General features: G+C 48.2%; 1 protein-coding gene across 1 annotated transcript in view; it reads right to left on the reverse strand.

Annotated features, from left to right (window-relative positions):
- The window catches only part of MASTL (microtubule associated serine/threonine kinase like), a 68,127-nt gene continuing 50,107 nt past the window's right edge, over positions 1-18,020 (reverse strand). Inside the window, exons 9-12 of the mRNA XM_088457821.1 lie at positions 5,823-5,949; positions 2,315-2,428; positions 2,042-2,143; positions 1-491 (exon numbers count right to left, since the gene is read on the reverse strand). Coding sequence (XP_088313947.1) covers positions 334-491; positions 2,042-2,143; positions 2,315-2,428; positions 5,823-5,949 — 501 coding nt within the window. The 3' untranslated portion in view covers positions 1-333. The remainder of the gene's footprint in view (positions 492-2,041; positions 2,144-2,314; positions 2,429-5,822; positions 5,950-18,020) is intronic.

Consider the following 18,020-nt stretch of genomic DNA (forward strand, 5'->3'; position numbering starts at 1 on the left):
TTAATACAATATTTGAAAACATTTTATTTTACATTAAGTTTTACAATTGTAATACATGGCTTAATGTAACGTAAGGTGCATAGGTTTAGGACATTGGTCCCGAAGCAGAAAATATTTACATGGATCACGATCCCAGATCGGTTTTTACATTATTTTACAGTTTTGTTTTTTTAATTATTATTTTACATATGAGGAGAAGGAAGAGGTCACACATACTTTGCTAAAAATCTCAAAACTTTACAACTAGTTGAGCTAAAACCTTTAAATATTAATATGTGGAATCTCCCATTAGAGAATGATAAAAAGGAAGAGACGAAGGCCTGGAGCAAGGTTCTACAGACTGAAGCCGGAGACTTTGAGATCCTGAGCGTTATTCCTGGCTTCAAAGTAGGTAGTGTCAGTCTCATCTTCTGGCTGTGGAATGAAGGGCATGGGCTGAATGTGCAAGTTATCCCATTCTATGCCAAGGAAGAGCGGGTTAGCCTTCAGATCTGTGCAAGAACATATACATGTGTGTTAAAATAGTCTACAAACCTACAAATCAGCCAGTCATTGTGTTCTGCAGGTAACTCACAACAGAAGCAATCCAACATTCCAGTGCTCATTTACAAAACATTGCAGTGGGCTGTGGTTTTATATGCGGCCTAGTCTCTATATATGGGTTACGTAATCTGTCAGAGGACATATGCCTATCACCCTCCTGTGTTATCAAACCTAAGGCTTCCCTCCTTACACACTTTGTTTGCTATACATGGTATAAAGCTTAATACTGAGAATGTGTTCCAGGGTGATGGAGGGCTATGTAAATCAGCTCTTTACAGAGTCGCTAAAGACACGTGTGCCTTAAATGATTATCTTCATGTAAATAAGTGCAGCAGCAAGTTCAAACAGGTGCAGACATGAATTCTGACGGTGAGGGAGCAAGGCAGAGCATGAACCAACGGTTACACTGTGCATGAGCACATATCCACTTGTGACCAAAGGGGCGTAACTGGACATTATCACATAGGTAATGCTCGGAGTAGGCGCGTCGTCAGAACTGCGGGCTATGCAGGGTTGTGCGGAAAAGTAACCACACCTGTTTTCAGACATATAATTTGCTCCAAGGATAGGGCTGGTACAAGTAGCCTTCCTACCTATATATCTGTCTGTTATTACCCAGTTTTGTTCTATTAATGTTCCAATTGTAAAGCACAATGAAATATGCTGCGCTATATAAGAAACTGTTAATAAATAATAAGTATTTATTGATAATGGGTATCCAACCAAGGGGTATATTTAATACAGTGAGAGTTTTTAGAATTGGAGATGTTGCCCATAGCAACCAATCAGATTCTATTTAACATTTAACTAGCACCTTCTAGAACAGTAGTTCTCAAACTCTTTTCTCAGGACCCCACACAGTTCGTGTTTTGCAGGTGAAGCTCATTATTTCAATTGTGATTCTGTCAGGAGATCTGGAAAATATGCACTGTTTGGGGTCCTGAGGACAGAGTTTAAGAACCTGTGTTCTAGAAGATAATAGCTAAAATCTGATTGGTTGCTATGGGCAACATCTCCATTTCTAAAACTCTTACTTTAGTAAATTTGCCGCCAAGTGTACTGATGGAGGCGGTCCAGGTATAACTTCACATATGGGCGATTATACGCACTAGTTCCTTGCAGGCGCAGTTACAGGCAGCTCTGCATTGACCCCTCCATCTTCTTTCTGAGAAGGTGCACATGGAGTCCGCCCACTCACACAATGTGTGCATCACCCCCATTGTTTGTATTGTAAAGTCAATTGGTGCAAAGCCCTCTCACCTTGTGTGAATGTTTCATTTTGTATTGTCAGCATGGTATGTACTGGTCATCTCCTTTATTGTACAGATATGTTGGTGCTTTGTAATATATACTGTACATCATCAAACTATCTATTGAAAAAAAAATAATTTGCTACCTCATGTCCTCCCATTCTAGAAAAAGAAACAACTACATTTTAACGAATTACTGTATTGGATACAGTGGCTGAATTTACTGTTGACTGCTTCTAATATCTCACCTTTTAGCCCAGCTCTTTTCGTGTGGTCCAGGGTGAGGAGAATGTCTATTGCACTGTGAGCATTGACCGAAAGGGTTTCATCATCTTCTGGCCACGGAATGTCTAAAATAACCAAACATTAACCACAAATTGCAGTTGCAACAGAAGATAGATTGATATACAGTACTACAAATATTCCTATTCGTTGGAATACAAGAGATCCAGTTTCTAAATACATATTAACACTTTTCTGCAATAAGAGATAGAATAATAATAACAAAATAAAGCACATACCTCTCTTCAAAATATTCTGGAAGACTTGAGCTGGGGTCTCATCATTAAATGGGGGAATGCCGGTTAGAAACTCAAACAGACAAACGCCAAGGGCCCACCAGTCCACAGCAAACCCTGGAGAAAGACATTCAGCAACCGTAGGTTCAGTTGCTCAACCAAGTGAAGGCTAACAAGAAGATATAAGTCTCTTTATGTGCGATTTGCCAAAGTAAGAACCAACATCTATGCCACCAGTCATGGCTGTGGGATTCTACAGCAATATTCCCATACATACGCCAGTGATGGTGGCATATGTATAGTCGCCTGCAAATAAGGAATCATTACGTCCTTGCTTCAAGATTCATTAAGAAAATGTATAAAGGAATAGTGCAGGCTGTGCTGTACAGTACATATACAATATACACATTGGAAGTTGTTGATTTTACATCAGACAACTAACACAATTCATAGGCTGCAGGTGTCCATGTCTGTGCTGTAGGTGGAGAGATGTAGAGTTCTGTGAAAGGTTTTCTCCAACACTGACTGAAGGCAGTATTGCCAGGAACGGAATTGGTTCCTGCCTCTTACCAGCCCTTACCAGGAGTAAACCATCTTAAACGAACCCATGCATAACATGCAGCCAAACCAAGCAAAGTCTAGTATAGCCAAAGATAAAGCATGTACTAGATTTGGGGCCAAGCAGAGTTCACTATCACTTAACTGCTATGAAGTAAATGTAAGCAATAATGCACTGGCTGTAGTAGCCTGGAAGCTCAGTGTAGAAGTCAGTGTACACTTTTCCAGGAAGACTCAGGTATTTGCTTCCGCACCTCTGATGGTTTGGAATAATGAATTATATTGCTACTAAAGTTACCAGCAACTGAATGTATGTCCTTTACTAACAAGAAAGATATTTAATTTTTTTTATTAACCGATGCCTTACTCCTGCACGACCCCCATGTTCATCCTCATAGTGCTGCGCTTTACTCCAGGACAAGCCAAGTTATTTTACTATCACAGCAACACTCTACTTGAAGAAATCAATAAGCACAGAGGTTGCCCAGTAACGCATCACAGATTCCGGTTAGCGGAGTACCATTCAGAAGGGAAATATGGGAGATCATCAGTCTCTGGGTCTTGTGTCAGGGGGTGAGATCTGAAGAGGTAACAAAAACGTGTCTCCCATGGGCACAGAGGTGAGACTGAAGTGCAAGAGAAGTTCTGCAGAGGAGAGGGACTAGGCCTGGGACTTGCCATACTCCAAGTACAAGCAGCAGAGGTGGGTTCAGAGAAATGAACTGTGACAGAGCAGTTTGATAAGTAGGATGAGAACCAAGATAGGACTGCACTAAGAATAGCTAGAGAACGCAGCGCTTGTATGACAAGTGAGAGGCCAGCGGTGTCCGATGCAGCAGAGACCCAAGAGAATTTGTGATCTTCAAAATGTATTAGTGTTCAAATCATTATCCAGCTTGGTCAGTGCAGGTTCTGCAGTGTTGGGAATAAAAGCCTGACTGAAGCGAGTCTCATAAGATGTATTAGGAAAGTGTAGGGAAGAAGCTTTGGGGGGTATGGTGGTGAAGAGAAACATTGGTAATTTGAGAGACTATAACTCACAATCAGTTCTCTTCAAATGAGGAGTTTTATTTAACTTCTGAGGTGGGTAGGGCCTTGGGCTGAGTGGAACAAGGCCCTACCAGTCTCAGGTTCCAGGGAAGTGGCTAAGAACCATTACCTATGCTCCCTGAAACTGGATTACTGGACACAGCTCCCAAATTGAGCGCTATGTTTAGGGGCTGAAAATATGATCGCATCACAAAGCTAACTAACCAAAGCCATATTACTGCACAAACCCACATTGTACCCAACGTGATGGTCATTAACAACCATTAGGGGTCGCTCGCTTTGGTTTCCTGACCAACAATCTTTACAAAACGCAATCAAAACTAAAAACTGTCTGTACAACATGATTTGAAAACCAAAAAAAATACTATGTTGATAATATCATATGATAAAAGTGGGCTTTAGTAAATAAAATATTTAAATGAAACCCCAGCAAAACTAAACTAATGAAGCACAAGTCCATAAATTGAGCTATGTTAGAGCCGTAAGCTACTCATATAAAGGTTTTAATGTTAGTGAAGAACCAATGACGCCACGATTTCTAGAACAGGGGAGAAAAATCTTTGTTTTTGAGATACTTCCGATGGACGCTCACCAGCACAGTAATCTCAGACGACAGACTTCCTTTAAAATGTCAAAAAGTTTTGAGCACTGTACTTTCAAATGGATTTTGCAAACTGCTGGTGCCAGAAAAGAGCAAGGTCCTATTACTATATAAAGGGGAATGACTGCTGGTGCCATGAAAGAGCAAGGTCCTATTACTATATAAAGGGGAATGACTGCTGGTGCCAGGAAAGAGCAAGGTCCTATTACTTACTATATAAAAGGGGAATGACTGCTGGTGCCAGGAAAGAGCAAGGTCCTATTACTTACTATATAAAAGGGGAATGACTGCTGGTGCCAGGAAAGAGCAAGGTCCTATTACTTACTATATAAAAGGGGAATGACTGCTGGTGCCAGGAAAGAGCAAGGTCCTATTACTTACTATATAAAGGGGAATGACTGCTGGTGCCAGGAAAGAGCAAGGTCCTATTCCTATATAAAGGGGAATGACTGCTGGTGCCAGGAAAGAGCAAGGTCCTATTACTATATAAAGGGGAATGATTTTATTACGTGTAGTGTTTAATGCAGCATCCCACTACCAAAGCGACAATAGTTATCTTACCACATGCCAGGAATCCTGTGTGTATAAAGAAATACATGTTATGGGAATAAATCCAATATATCCCACATAAGGGGTACAGTAAATGTATACAAAATGTACAAACACTATTAAATGGAAAGAAAAATAAGCCATAAATGGGTAATAACATTTGATAATTTTGCCATATTGTGATTTCCTTTACAGCTGTAACCAAGGAAACACACTGTGTCCTCCACCAATTGCTGCCGGTCAAATGACATCAGTGGTGTATTTCATAGGTGTCATCAGATGGATTCAGGCAGAAGTCTTGTATCAAGTTGTTCCAGTGACCTATAGTACCCACCAATATTACTTTCACTTGGCAAACCATGTTTGGACAGAGTTAAGAGCTTTAATAACTAACCAACAGCCACATGGCAATTTGCTTTACAAGGATTTGTAATGAACTGTTCCTAGCCTACATCAAACTGGTTGCCATGGGTTACAGCTAGAAATGTGCAGGCTCGGATTAGTTTGGATTTTCCTGCCAAAATCTGATTTTTCCCACCAAAAATTGGGTCTCAAAGCAGCAAAACGTCATCTTTCATGGACAAACATTGTTCATGAAAGATGACGTTTTGCCGCTTTCTGAGACTCCATTTTGTGGTGAGAAAAAAAATAAATAAATAAAAAAAAAATCAGAATTTGGCGGGAAAATCCAAACTAATCCAACCTGCACATCCCTAGTTACAGCACCTTTGTACGATGGACTGACATACTCACCATGCGATTTCCCTAGTAATAGCTCAGGAGCCAAGTAGTCCGGTGTTCCAAGAATTTTCTCCTTCTCAATTTGTGCCGCTCCCCTCCGCACACTCTTTGGGGTTCTATAGGGAGTCTCTGCCTGACCCTGAAGAGAACAAAAGAGCTGAAAATCTCTTTACGCCCCATTTATAAACTGCATTCAACATGGATTTTATGTTCTATTATTTTACAGAGGTGCCCTCATACACCTATTAATTTTGCACCATATGGCGCGAGAAGTGTGGTGTGACAGACGCTCCGCTGCCGGTAGTGGTTCCTGTACTTTGATATTTTTTTAAATTTAGAGTCTTATTTGTATCGATCCTCAGCCTTTTGCCTTTTTACCCATTTTAGTGTCTGAGTTGCACATAGGATCTGTATGCAATGCCAGTATACAGGATACTCGTGCATTGTACTTTTGTCGCATTAGTCATGTGAAAATGACGCATATTTGGTACAAAAGTGTGTGGCGGCACACTTGGCACAGCTTATTTGCGGCACCAAGTGGGACTATTTGAGGATAGATGTACAGTATGTTGACATCTATATTTTGAACCTAATTAAAACAAATCTGTGCACAACATAAAATATGAGATATGGTAAGAACTTACCCTTGTTATCTCTATTTCTACGAAGTCCATAGGGTTCCACAGGATACCTTGGGGTATAGGTGTGACGTCAGTCGCAGGGCACCAAAGAGTTAAGCTTTCAGCCTCCCAGGATGCACTAGGTCCCCCTCCTATACCCCGCCCCCGGGCCAAGGCACCTCAGTTAGTTACCAAGCCATAGGCCGGAGGAGGAGAAGGAAGAGAGAGAACAAAGATCTGGACACATACAAGAATCACATTCTCACCAGAGGGAGACGGAAAACCGGTGACCAGAGCAAAGCCCATCTGCAGCACAGGTGCGACAGGGCGGGAGTCCTGTGGAACCCTATGGACTTCGTAGAAATAGAGATAACAAGGGTAAGTTCTTACCATATCTCATATTTTCTACTTCAGGGTCCATAGGGTATCCACAGGATACCTTGGGGATGTCCCAAAGCAGTATCCATTAAGGGTGGGGACGCTCCTGTGCAGAAAGGAGAATCCGCCGCCCGAAGGAAGCATCCTGAGAGGCGAAGGTGTCAAACCTGTAATACCTCACGAAGGTATGGACAGAAGACCACGTAGCAGCCTTGCAGATCTGAACTGCCGAGGCACCACGTCGAGCTGCCCACGAAGGACCCACAGACCTAGTGGAATGAGCCTTCAGAGAAGGAGGGACCGGTAGGCCTTCATGAAGATAAGCTTCAGAAATAGCCATACGGATCCAGGCTGCCAAAGTTTGCTTTGAAGCAGGCCAACCCTTTTTACGGAAGCCAAAGAGGACAAACAAAGCGTCCGACTTCCTAAACGAAGAAGTGCGGTCAACATAAGTCCTTAAGGCCCGCACAACATCCAAAGAGGCCTCACCCACGGAAAGACCCGGTGAGTTAAAGGCCGGAACAACTATTTCCTCGTTAATATGAAACTGGGAAACAACTTTGGGAAGAAACTCGGGCCGAGTGCGGAGCACTGCCCTGTTCCCATAAAAAAACCAAGAAAGGGGGTCTACAAGAAAGAGCCCCTAACTCAGAAACACGTCTGGCCGAAGCAATGGCCAGAAGGAAAACAGTCTTAGCTGTTAGCCATTTAAGATCCACTGAGCCCAGTGGTTCAAACGGCGGTCCTTGGAGAGCCCTCAGGACCACAGCCAAATCCCAAGGCGCCACAGGTGGAACAAAGGGCGGCTGAATGCGGAGAACACCCTGCATAAAGGTGCGCACATCCGGGATTGTAGCAATCCTACGGTGAAACCAGACAGATAGGGCCGAAACCTGTACCTTCAAAGAAGCAAGGCGAAGCCCATGATCTAGTCCCGCTTGCAGGAAGGCGAGAATCCGAGACAGACGAAACTCCCGCGGTGCATAACCTCTCGGTCGACACCACTGGAAGAACGTATGCCACACGCGATGGTATATCCTCGCGGAAGACGGTTTCCGAGCTCGCAACATGGTACGCACCACAGAGCTGGAAAACCCCCGGGACCTCAGCATGGCCGTCTCAACAGCCACGCCGTCAAAGACAGCCGAGTCAGGTCCGGGTGAAGGCAAGGACCCTGAGACAGAAGGTCCGGTCGTAGCGGCAACCGCAGAGGAATGTCCACGGACAGACCCTGAAGGTCTGAGAACCAGTGCCGTCTGGGCCACGCGGGAGCTATCAACAGGAGCGTCCCTCCTTCCTGTTTGAATTTCCGGATTACCCGTGGAAGAAGGGAGACCGGAGGGAACAGGTATGCGAACCGGAACGTCCACCGGACGGACAGAGCATCCACCAGAGACGCCCCTTCGTCTCTTGTGCGAGACCCGTACACCGGCAACTTGTTGTTGTGCCGGGACGCCATGAGGTCGATTTCTGGAAGACCCCACCTGTCCACCAGTAGTTGAAAAACGTCCGGGTGCAGGGACCATTCCCCCGGATGAACGTCCTGGCGACTTAGAAAGTCCGCCTCCCAATTGAGCACTCCCGGGATGAAGACCGCTGATATGGCCGGAAGATTGCGCTCCGCCCAAACCAGGATCCGAGAGACCTCTACGAGAGCCGCCCGACTGCGAGTTCCTCCTTGCCTGTTTATGTAGGCCACGGTGGTAGCGTTGTCCGACTGGACCTGCACCGGGCGACCCTGGAGAAACCGCTGTGCCTGCTGGAGAGCATTGAAGACCGCACGGAGTTCCAAGATATTTATTGGAAGCTCCGCTTCTGTCGGCGTCCACCTGCCCTGGAACAAGTGTGGACCCGAAACTGCTCCCCAGCCCCGAAGACTGGCGTCCGTTGTCAACAGGACCCAATTTGGAACCCAGAACGGACGTCCCTTGTTGAGGTGGGTCGTCTGTAACCACCACGTAAGGGACAGGCGAACCTCCTGGGTGAGCACAATCGTCTGGGACTTCAGAGACTGAGTCAGCCCGTTCCACTTGGACAGGATCAGGTGCTGCAGAGGTCTGGAGTGAAACTGGGCGTATTCCACCATGTCGAACACCGACACCATGGAGCCCAGTAACCTCATCGCCGAGTGTAAGGACACCCGGCGGCTGTGCAGACAACTGCGCACCCTTGACTGTAAAGCAGAGATCTTGTCCTCCGTCACGAAGATCCTTTGCTGTCCCGAGTCCAATAAGGCTCCAAGATGCAGAATCCTCCGAGACGGGATTAGAGTGGACTTCTGCCAGTTGATTAGCCAGCCGTGCCGTTGCAGCAGTGCAATGGTCAGGTCCAAGTGGCGTAACAGGAGCTCTGGAGATCCTGCCACCAATAACAGGTCGTCCAAATACGGCAACATGCGGACTCCCTGCAGCCGCAGAGAAGCCGCCATGACCGCCATCACCTTGGTGAAAACACGTGGTGCTGTTGCCAGGCCAAAAGGTAACGCCCGAAACTGGAAGTGGTCGCTGCTGATTGCGAACCTGAGGAACTGTTGATGGCGCCAAAGAATAGGGACATGCAGGTAAGCGTCCTGTATGTCCAATGACACCAAGTAGTCCCCAGGTTCCAGCGCCAGAATGATGGACCGTAGGGTCTCCATCCGAAACTTCGGGACCCGCAAAGACTTGTTGAGTGCTTTGAGGTTGAGAATCGGACGATATGACCCATTGGGTTTCTGTACCAAAAATAGATTTGAATAGAAACCCTGGCCCCTCTGGGAGAATGGAACCGCCACTATAACTCCAGCCTGGAGCATAGTGTGCAATACCTTCCGCAGCTCCGTAGCCTTGTTCCGGTCTGATGGGAGACCCGTGGTGAAGAAGCGAGCCGGGGGTCTGTGCCGGAAGGAGAGGGCGTATCCGTGAGAAACCACCTCCAGAACCCAAGTGTTTGTCGAAGTGGTCGACCAACACTGGGCGAACTGTAGCAGGCGGCCTCCCACCCTGGGATCCCCCAAAGGGAGGCCCGGACCGTCAGGCCGCAGGCTTGTCATCTGGCTTGGGGGCCGGACGTCTGGTACTCCATGCCTGCTTCCGGGGCTTGACCGATTTCTTAGGGCCAGCCTGTCGAGGAAACGACTGTGGTTTGGGCCTGCCCTGGGCCCTAGATGACCGAAAGGACGATGGTCCCGAACCAGAAGGAGCAGCGGCCGACGGGAGACAGGCAGATTTGGCTGCCGCCAGCGTGGCCACAATCTTATCCAGATCCGGACCGAAGAGAACTTCTCCGGTAAACGGCAACGCTTCCAGACCTTTCTTGGAATCTGCGTCCGCCTTCCAGGATCGCAGCCACAAGGTGCGACGAGCAGCTACCGCTGCTGAAGAAATTCTAGACACCAGAGTACTAATGTCTAGAGCCGCCTCGTTGATGTAGGTGGCCGAATCACGGAGATTGCCAATCAACTCCGCCTGATCGGCCGGACAGTCGGATTCAAAAGAAGCCTCTAATGAATCCGCCCAGCGCTCCATCGCTCTGGCAACCCAGCAAATGGCCATAGCCGGCCGTGCTGCCCCCCCTGCAAGGGAATAAGCGGACTTCAGGCAGATTTCTACCTTGCGGTCCGTAGCATCCTTAAGGGAGGACATGGATGGCATCGGCAATGTGGCACTACGGACAAGACGGGTCACGTGAGAATCCACCTGTGGAGGGGATTCCCACTTCGCAAAATAATTATCCGCGAACGGATAAGCCACCGCCAGGCGTCTCTGCGGCTGGTATCTTTTGCCAGGTTGTTTCCACGCCTCCTCTAAATGGTCCACCAACTGACCCGAAAGAGGAAAGACTGTGGCATCGCCCTTCACATCTTTGAAAAAGGCATACTTAGATTTAGCCGCTGGGGGAACTTCGTCCTCAATCACCAAGGCTGTGCGGACCGCCCGAATAAGTCCAGGAATATATACTTTGGACTTAGCATCAGCGTCCTTAGTATGGAGAGGTTCCTGATCGTAAGGATCTAGAATCTCCCCATCATCAGACGTCCCTTCGTCATCCTCATAAGGAGCGGACAGAGACGCCACCGGCCTTTTATGAGACCGCATCACAGACTCCCCTTGCAACACATCCGACAAGTGCTGTACAGAACTCGTCAGGGAGTTAACCCACGCTGGCTCCTGAGAACCCGGGAGCTGGGAAATAGGGAGACTGTGGGGTACCACCAATTGTCGTGGGAACCCCTGCATGGGTGACGACACCACAGACTGCTGGGACAAACCCATCGGAGTAAACACGGGCTGCGGAGCTAACTGGCCCACTAAAGCTGTTAACGCCTGAGCGAAACAAGCCCAGGGCGGCTCCTGTACCGGTGCTGTAACCGTAATAGGCCGCGCCATGGACAAACACTGCCGGCAAAGGCCCTCCGCGCTACCCTCCCCCTCCGCTAACGGTACTTTGCACGTGGTACACTGTAGCCGGAGGGGAAAATCACTTTCAGACATGATGGCACCACGTATGTGACCTCTCTCACCAATTAAGTATTAAATAGGCGAGAGACCACCCTGCAGCACAGCACCGCAAGGGCTTTAGCAGAAAGAACAGGGACAGTAATAAAGCTGACAGTTTAGATGAAGAAAAGATTACAGGCAGCAGCGCTAGCACAGTCACATACAATGCAGAGAAATAACAATTCCTGCACTAACAGCGCTGATCACTCAACTACACAGACACAGGGCCTGGTAGGACACAGCGCTGCATACACAGACCTGACCACAGCGGAGGAGAGGTATGCGGGGGGACCCAGACCACGATGCTTCCGTCCAGCGCTTCCAGCAGCGTTCACCATGCGTTCTGGAGAAGATGGCCGCCGAGGAGCAGAGAGGAGGCTGGCCTGGGGGAGGAGCGCTGCCACAGGACCAGTCGGCAGCATGCAGAGAGGGCTGTGTGCAGCGGGGGAGGCGCCGGCTGTGAGACAGGGAAGGCGCGCTCCCCTGGCATGCATTTAACCCCTGGGACGCCGCAGCGCTACCGCTCTGCTGCGGTCCGCTGTCCCAGGGGGTAGTGGAAGCGCAGGTTGGTCGCCTGGCTCCACGCTGCAGCCAGTCCCCAGGGAGCCCCCTGCCTGGAGACTTAGGACCATGTGATCAGCGGGGACCCACCGCGGGACCCCGCTGCTTACCTCTGTCCCCCTTGAATCCGGCCATGGTCCGGAGCATCTGGGGTCACCGCTAGCTGTGACCCCAGACGCCCACCAGCATCCCCGGATCAGTACCGGCGTTCTGGTACCGGCGGGGTGTAGGGAAGACAGCATGGACGTCAGGACTGACTGTCCATGCTGTACATCCAGTTGTGCAGCCACAGCTGCATGAAGAATAAGCTTCAGGGGCTCTTCTAGCCCCCACTCCAACAGGTGCACCCGACTCCGGCCGGGCACCAAACTAAACTAAGGTGCCTTGGCCCGGGGGCGGGGTATAGGAGGGGGACCTAGTGCATCCTGGGAGGCTGAAAGCTTAACTCTTTGGTGCCCTGCGACTGACGTCACACCTATACCCCAAGGTATCCTGTGGATACCCTATGGACCCTGAAGTAGAAAGAATGTTTTATCATCAGAGCTTTACCCTTTATTGCTGAGGTTATTTTCTCACTTTTTGGGCTGGTCACAATCCAACATCAGTAATCCAGCAAAATATGTGATTTTTTTTTTTTTTTGTCTATTGATTTGAGGTTTTTTTTTTTTTCTTCTTTCTGCAGCATTAATTAATTTTTCCAAAACAAAAAAGCAGGATTCTACACATAGGCTTTCATTATAATGAACATATTTTGTAATTATGTTTGAATTAGACACATAGGGGCATATCTGTTAATTATCGGGTATTAGACCAGAAAACAAATCGCCGTTATTTGCAGCAATAAGAAATTAAGGTGTCTATTTACTAAGCAGTGTTAGGAGACAAAGTGAAAAGTGATAAGGTAATAGCCAATCAACTCCCAACTGTCATTTTTCAAACACAGCCTGTGACATGGCAGTTAGGAGCTGATTGGTTGGTACCTTATCTCATTTCACTTTGTCTCCTAAGACTGCTTAGTAAATAGACCCCTAAGAATGTATTAAAATACACATACAGGGGTTCCAAAAGGAGCCAGTGCATGCAATGTGTAAAAAGTGACGTCATCGCTAATGAGACCACTTCACTTCTCTATCGGAACGCTGCAGTGCTACTGCGTGGGTCAGCATGTGAGTCGGCTACAAAGCAGCCCCCATAGAAACCTAAGGGAGTTTCTTTTGCATTAAAAAAAATGGAGGACTGCATCACATATCTCCAATATCGGCTGCGGTCCCCTGTACATAAATGCCGGGTATACTTAATATCTTTATATCCTGCAAATATTCACTGATAAAACAGACACCATACTATGTAGAAGTAATATAGTAGCCCGTCAGGGAATAGCATTATGTAAAGTAGACAATTTGCCACATCAAATGAGGGGGGTATTCCTGTGTTTATTTATGCCACTATGGGTGGGGGAAGCGGGCATCTGAATATTAAACCCTCCAATCATCTCTGGCCTTATTAATGGTTTCTGCAGTCTAGCAATATACTGAATCGCTAGAAAATAACCACTAAAAGGAACATTGTTTGAAAGAGGTGACTCCCCTATTTCAAATGAGGCTGCCCCTGAGTGTGCAAGTGAAAGCATGGTGGAAATTGTACATGGTAAGTGACCTCTCTATGAATCACCAGACAATAACCACTAAGAGGCCACAGCATTTGAAAGAGGGGGATTCAAATAGGGCTATACCCCCATACCTGTACTTGATAACGATTTGCTCAGTGCCCACATGATCACCAGAGAATAACTACTCAGGGGTCTATCAAACAAGGATACCTCAGTATGTGGGGGCACTTTTATTGTGCTTTCATCTATTTCTAGGGATTTTGAAAAGTTCTGCAATGTTTATCCTGGACTGGGTGGGACTGAAGTCACTGCAGGCCCAACGTGATGATGTAATCATGTCCCACCCCCTCCAGGGGTCAAGTGACAGCAAATATAATAAGGGAGGGGTGATTCTGCGGTTTTAGTTAAAGTTCCCCCAATCCCCATTTAAACCACTGTAGTACTTCCACTTGTCCTTCGCATTCAAGGGGTTGACAAAACATTTTTGTGCCTACATGCTCCAGAGAAATAAAATGAACCCTGCTGCCACTTAGTTTATAGGGCAGTTGGTAATGCTCCTCTACATTTTATTAACCTCCTCCCCTAATGGCAAATCAGTTCCGTTCCCATTTCTCCTTCCAGCTCCTTGGTTTTCAGCTAGGGCTGTAATAAGAACCAGTTGAGCTGCACAGAGTAATCCCTGAGCCTCTACTAGCGGAGAGAGTGGTAATATGTAACATGTAGGTGGCAGTATGAGCATACTGTATTATGGCTTAGATGGCAGTAGAATAGTACTGGTGTAGGTGGCGGTATAGCTCTACCTTTGGAGGCAATTACTAGACTTTCTCCTTCATCCACTAGGGGACACTGGAGATCAAGACAGTGGGGTATAGACGGTGGTAGAGTAGAGCCTGGCACTTTAAATAATTTAGAAGTGTGACTGGCTCCTCCCCCTCTATGCCCCATCAGCCCGTTTTTAGAATGTGCCCGAGAGAGCCGGTAGCACATTAGGCTGTCTCCAGCCTTTTTCATGGTTTTTTATCATCTTTTGGTTTTATTATCAAGCATTGAGGACAGGCAGACTGCTTGCTGTGGCAGTCTGCCTGGTACGGGGGAGCCGACGGGAAGGGCACCGCCACGGCTACTGCAGCCTGTGTCCGGTGATCCTGAGGAGGGGGCACCAGCAAATGGAGTCATCGGACCCTGCGAGGACCCGCCACTGCTGACACCGGCATGTGTCCGGGTTCCTCGCCGCCCCCTCAGTCCAGCATCCCGGCCGCAGCAGCCCGTAAGTATATCCCACCACTCCTGACTAGCTGGAGTGGTGGGCGAAAATACTGGGCTCAGGACAGCGCGCGCTGCGCGACTGCTACACTCCTTCCCCCTGCAAGTAAACCTGGCAGTGTTGGAGCTGCTGATGAGACCCGGATCTGCACTCAGCAGTCAGCGTCCGGGTCTCTGGCTTAGACTAGCCACTATTCCCCCTCCTATTTAAATGAGGGGATGGATAGAGGCCCCTCTACGTTGGTGACAGCGCGGTGCTAGCCGTAGCTGTCACTGAAGTCGCCTGCTCCTCCTTCCTCTATGCAAGGAGGGAGACTGCTGCGTCCCACTACTCCCATAACGGGAGTCTGCATTTACAGCCCCGCTATTATAGCCCTGCATAACGGGGCTGGGGCGGGGCTTAAGGAGCCGCTCAGCGCGGCCCTTCGTTGCCGTGCTGGTGCTTGTATGAAAGTACCGGCGCTGGCTTATGCTCATAGCCGCTAGAGAGCGTGGTACAGCGCTCTCAGCTGTTGGTTGCTCCGCCAGTGCTTGTTTGAAGAAGCACCGACGCTGGCTCTCCAAGCGCTATGCCTGCCTAGGATAGCGCTAGTAGTGCAGAGTCCCCGTTAGCAAGACGGGGGTGATTTACCGCCATTAATGTGGCGTTGGGGGCGGGGCTTAGCGGCAAAACGCTGGGCTCAAGGACAGCGCGTGCTGTGCGGCTGTCAGAGCTAATAAGCACAGCTGCACCTTTGTACGGGCTCCCCCTCAGTACTCTGCACTGCAGCAAGTAAGCGCCTCACTGTGACGCTCTGGAACATCCTGCCTAAGCAATGCCAGCAGTCTGTTCCAACATAGGTGGGCAAGCGCCGACTTCCCCCCCGTTCGGGAGAGAGGCTGGAAGACAGGACCCGCCGCAGCTGAAACCGGCTGGGTCCGGGTCTCCTGCCCCTTCCCCACTATGCGCTGTATGACAGCTCAACAGCATGGCTGTTAGTATGCGGACAGCGGTGAAGTTTCCGTTGCCCCGCACACCCTCCCGCCCTGTATGCTGCATTGTCACTTACAGGGAAGTGCGGGCACTGTTGCAGTACTTGTACAGGGAGGAGGCTTTCCGGAAATACTCTGCGGTTGGCGCGCACTCCACCCGCTACAGACCTGTGCCTGCCATTTCAGTATGTGGCCTAGGCATAACACAGCACTGCCTTAACTATTAGCAGCTCTTCTCATCTACTAAAAATGCTGATTTAGCCCCCCTCGCTTGTGTAGGAGCCATGATCGCTCCTCCCGTGTTATCTGCGCCGGCCACCTTCAACCACTCCGCTTTTATTCGGTTCTACTGTGGGGGCAAGTAGCGCTGTGTTGACTGGAGTATATCAGTTGCACACACAGCGTGGTAATTCAGGAATGCATACGGTCCAGCGACTACAACAGCGATGGGTAGCAGTATCTACCTGCAGCAGGGAGTGCTTTAGCGCTGGTCTCCTACGAGACCCCTCCCTTGTTGGGAGTGCTTTTGCAATTAGGGGGATGTCTGTCACTATGACAGGAGTATTCCCGGCTAAATGCGCTGTGCTGACGGGACACGGTCCCGCCATTTTGCCAGACAGTGTAATGGTTAGCGTTACTGCCTCACAGCAATGAGGTCATGGGTTCTCTTCCCACCGTGGTCCTAGCTGTGTGGAGTTTGCAAGCGCCGTGTGTTACCCCCTGTCAGGCTTCCCCTTTGGTTCTATAACAAAGGGTGCCTGGCTTAACCTAATTGCTGACATATAAGATATATAGTATGTATAGTACTTGTACTAGTCATTGTTCTGGTGCTGGGGGCCAAAACTTATGGTTATAGCTTACCCTTAACCAGGGTTAGCACATTACTGCGGCCCATCCCCAGGCTTATGCCACATTGGCTAGCCTTAAAAAGGGGCAGTACTCTTCCCATGCAGCCTACGGCCACACCACCTGAACACGCTCTCTCGTCTGATCTTGGAAGCTAAGCAGGGTCAGGCCTGGTTAGTACTTGGAGGGGAGACCGCCTGGGAATACCAGCTGCTGTGGGCTTAGATAGGTGCCAGCACATATATTATAGGCTGGTTTTAAAACCTTCCAGTTCTGTATAGTGCTAGCTACTATGAATAGCTAGTTGTTAGCAGAATGGGAACTAGCCTAAACCCCGGTTGCAGGGGCCTGTTACTTAGCCGGTGCTCATTCCCGGCTAGAAGCGCTGGGCTGACTGGACACACAGTGCCGCCTTTGCAGCGCAGGGTATTACCCACTGTCAGGCTTCCCCTTGGCTCTATAACAAAGGGCGCCTAGCTTAATCTAATGGCCTGATATCATAGCCTATGAAGGTTACCCCATCGTGTACTAGCTACTCTGCCTAAACTGAGATCGTCTTTTTGATTCCCCCTTCGAAAATAGCTAAAATAGCTCACCTGAAGCATGCACGCTCCTAACATATAAAGGCGAGTACACAAGTAACAGAAGTCCCAGGATCTACACCAGTCTGGGACAGCACGCTGCTAACACTTCTTGCCGCTTGCCCCTATGCCGTAACAGAATGACGGCCACACGTGACACATGAGCAGTCTCCCGCGTGGAGGTAAGCCACGTGTGTGTGTGTGTATATATATATATTTCACAATTTTATCTGCATCAAGCTTTGATACATATGCCCCATAGATTGTAAATTCCACTGGAGCAGTGACTGATGTGATTGGTTAAATATTCTCTGTAAAATGCAAGTGCTATATAAATAACTGTTCACAAATAATAAAACGAATGGGGCCAGTGCCATTGTTCCCGCTCATAGTGCTGTGCCACCCAACGCTCAATAAGAAACTCTCATTGCTAGAGTGTCCAGTTCTAACAGGACTGTATGGAGCACATGCTTAATACACCTGAAGATCTGAACAGATAAGACAACAGTGGAACGGACGCCGGCTCACAGGGGCTCAGAGCTGTGAGATCTGCCCACAGAATCTGAATGGAAGTAGATGTAGAATCATATGCAAACCTTTGTCCTTCCATGGCGTTAATTATGCTTATGTTCTATTTTATATATTATCGTCACCTGTTAAACTTGTATGTAGGTACACGTATGCATATGTGGATATCGCTTTTTATCCTTACCATAACATACTAGCATAATTAAAGATGCTGCGATTAGAGGCTGGACGCTCCTGATGCGGTAGTTGGTACAATAACTCCGCTTTACACTATCTCTCACTAGGTATTGGGTTGTGTGTGTGTGTGAATATATATATTATGTTCATACTTCCACATTCATTAGGTTTACTTATTATTCCACGGATGGGTAGCC

This window comes from Taudactylus pleione, unplaced genomic scaffold, assembly GCF_031769625.1.
Source record: "Taudactylus pleione unplaced genomic scaffold, aTauple2 ptg000788l, whole genome shotgun sequence".
NCBI lineage: Eukaryota > Metazoa > Chordata > Amphibia > Anura > Myobatrachidae > Taudactylus > Taudactylus pleione.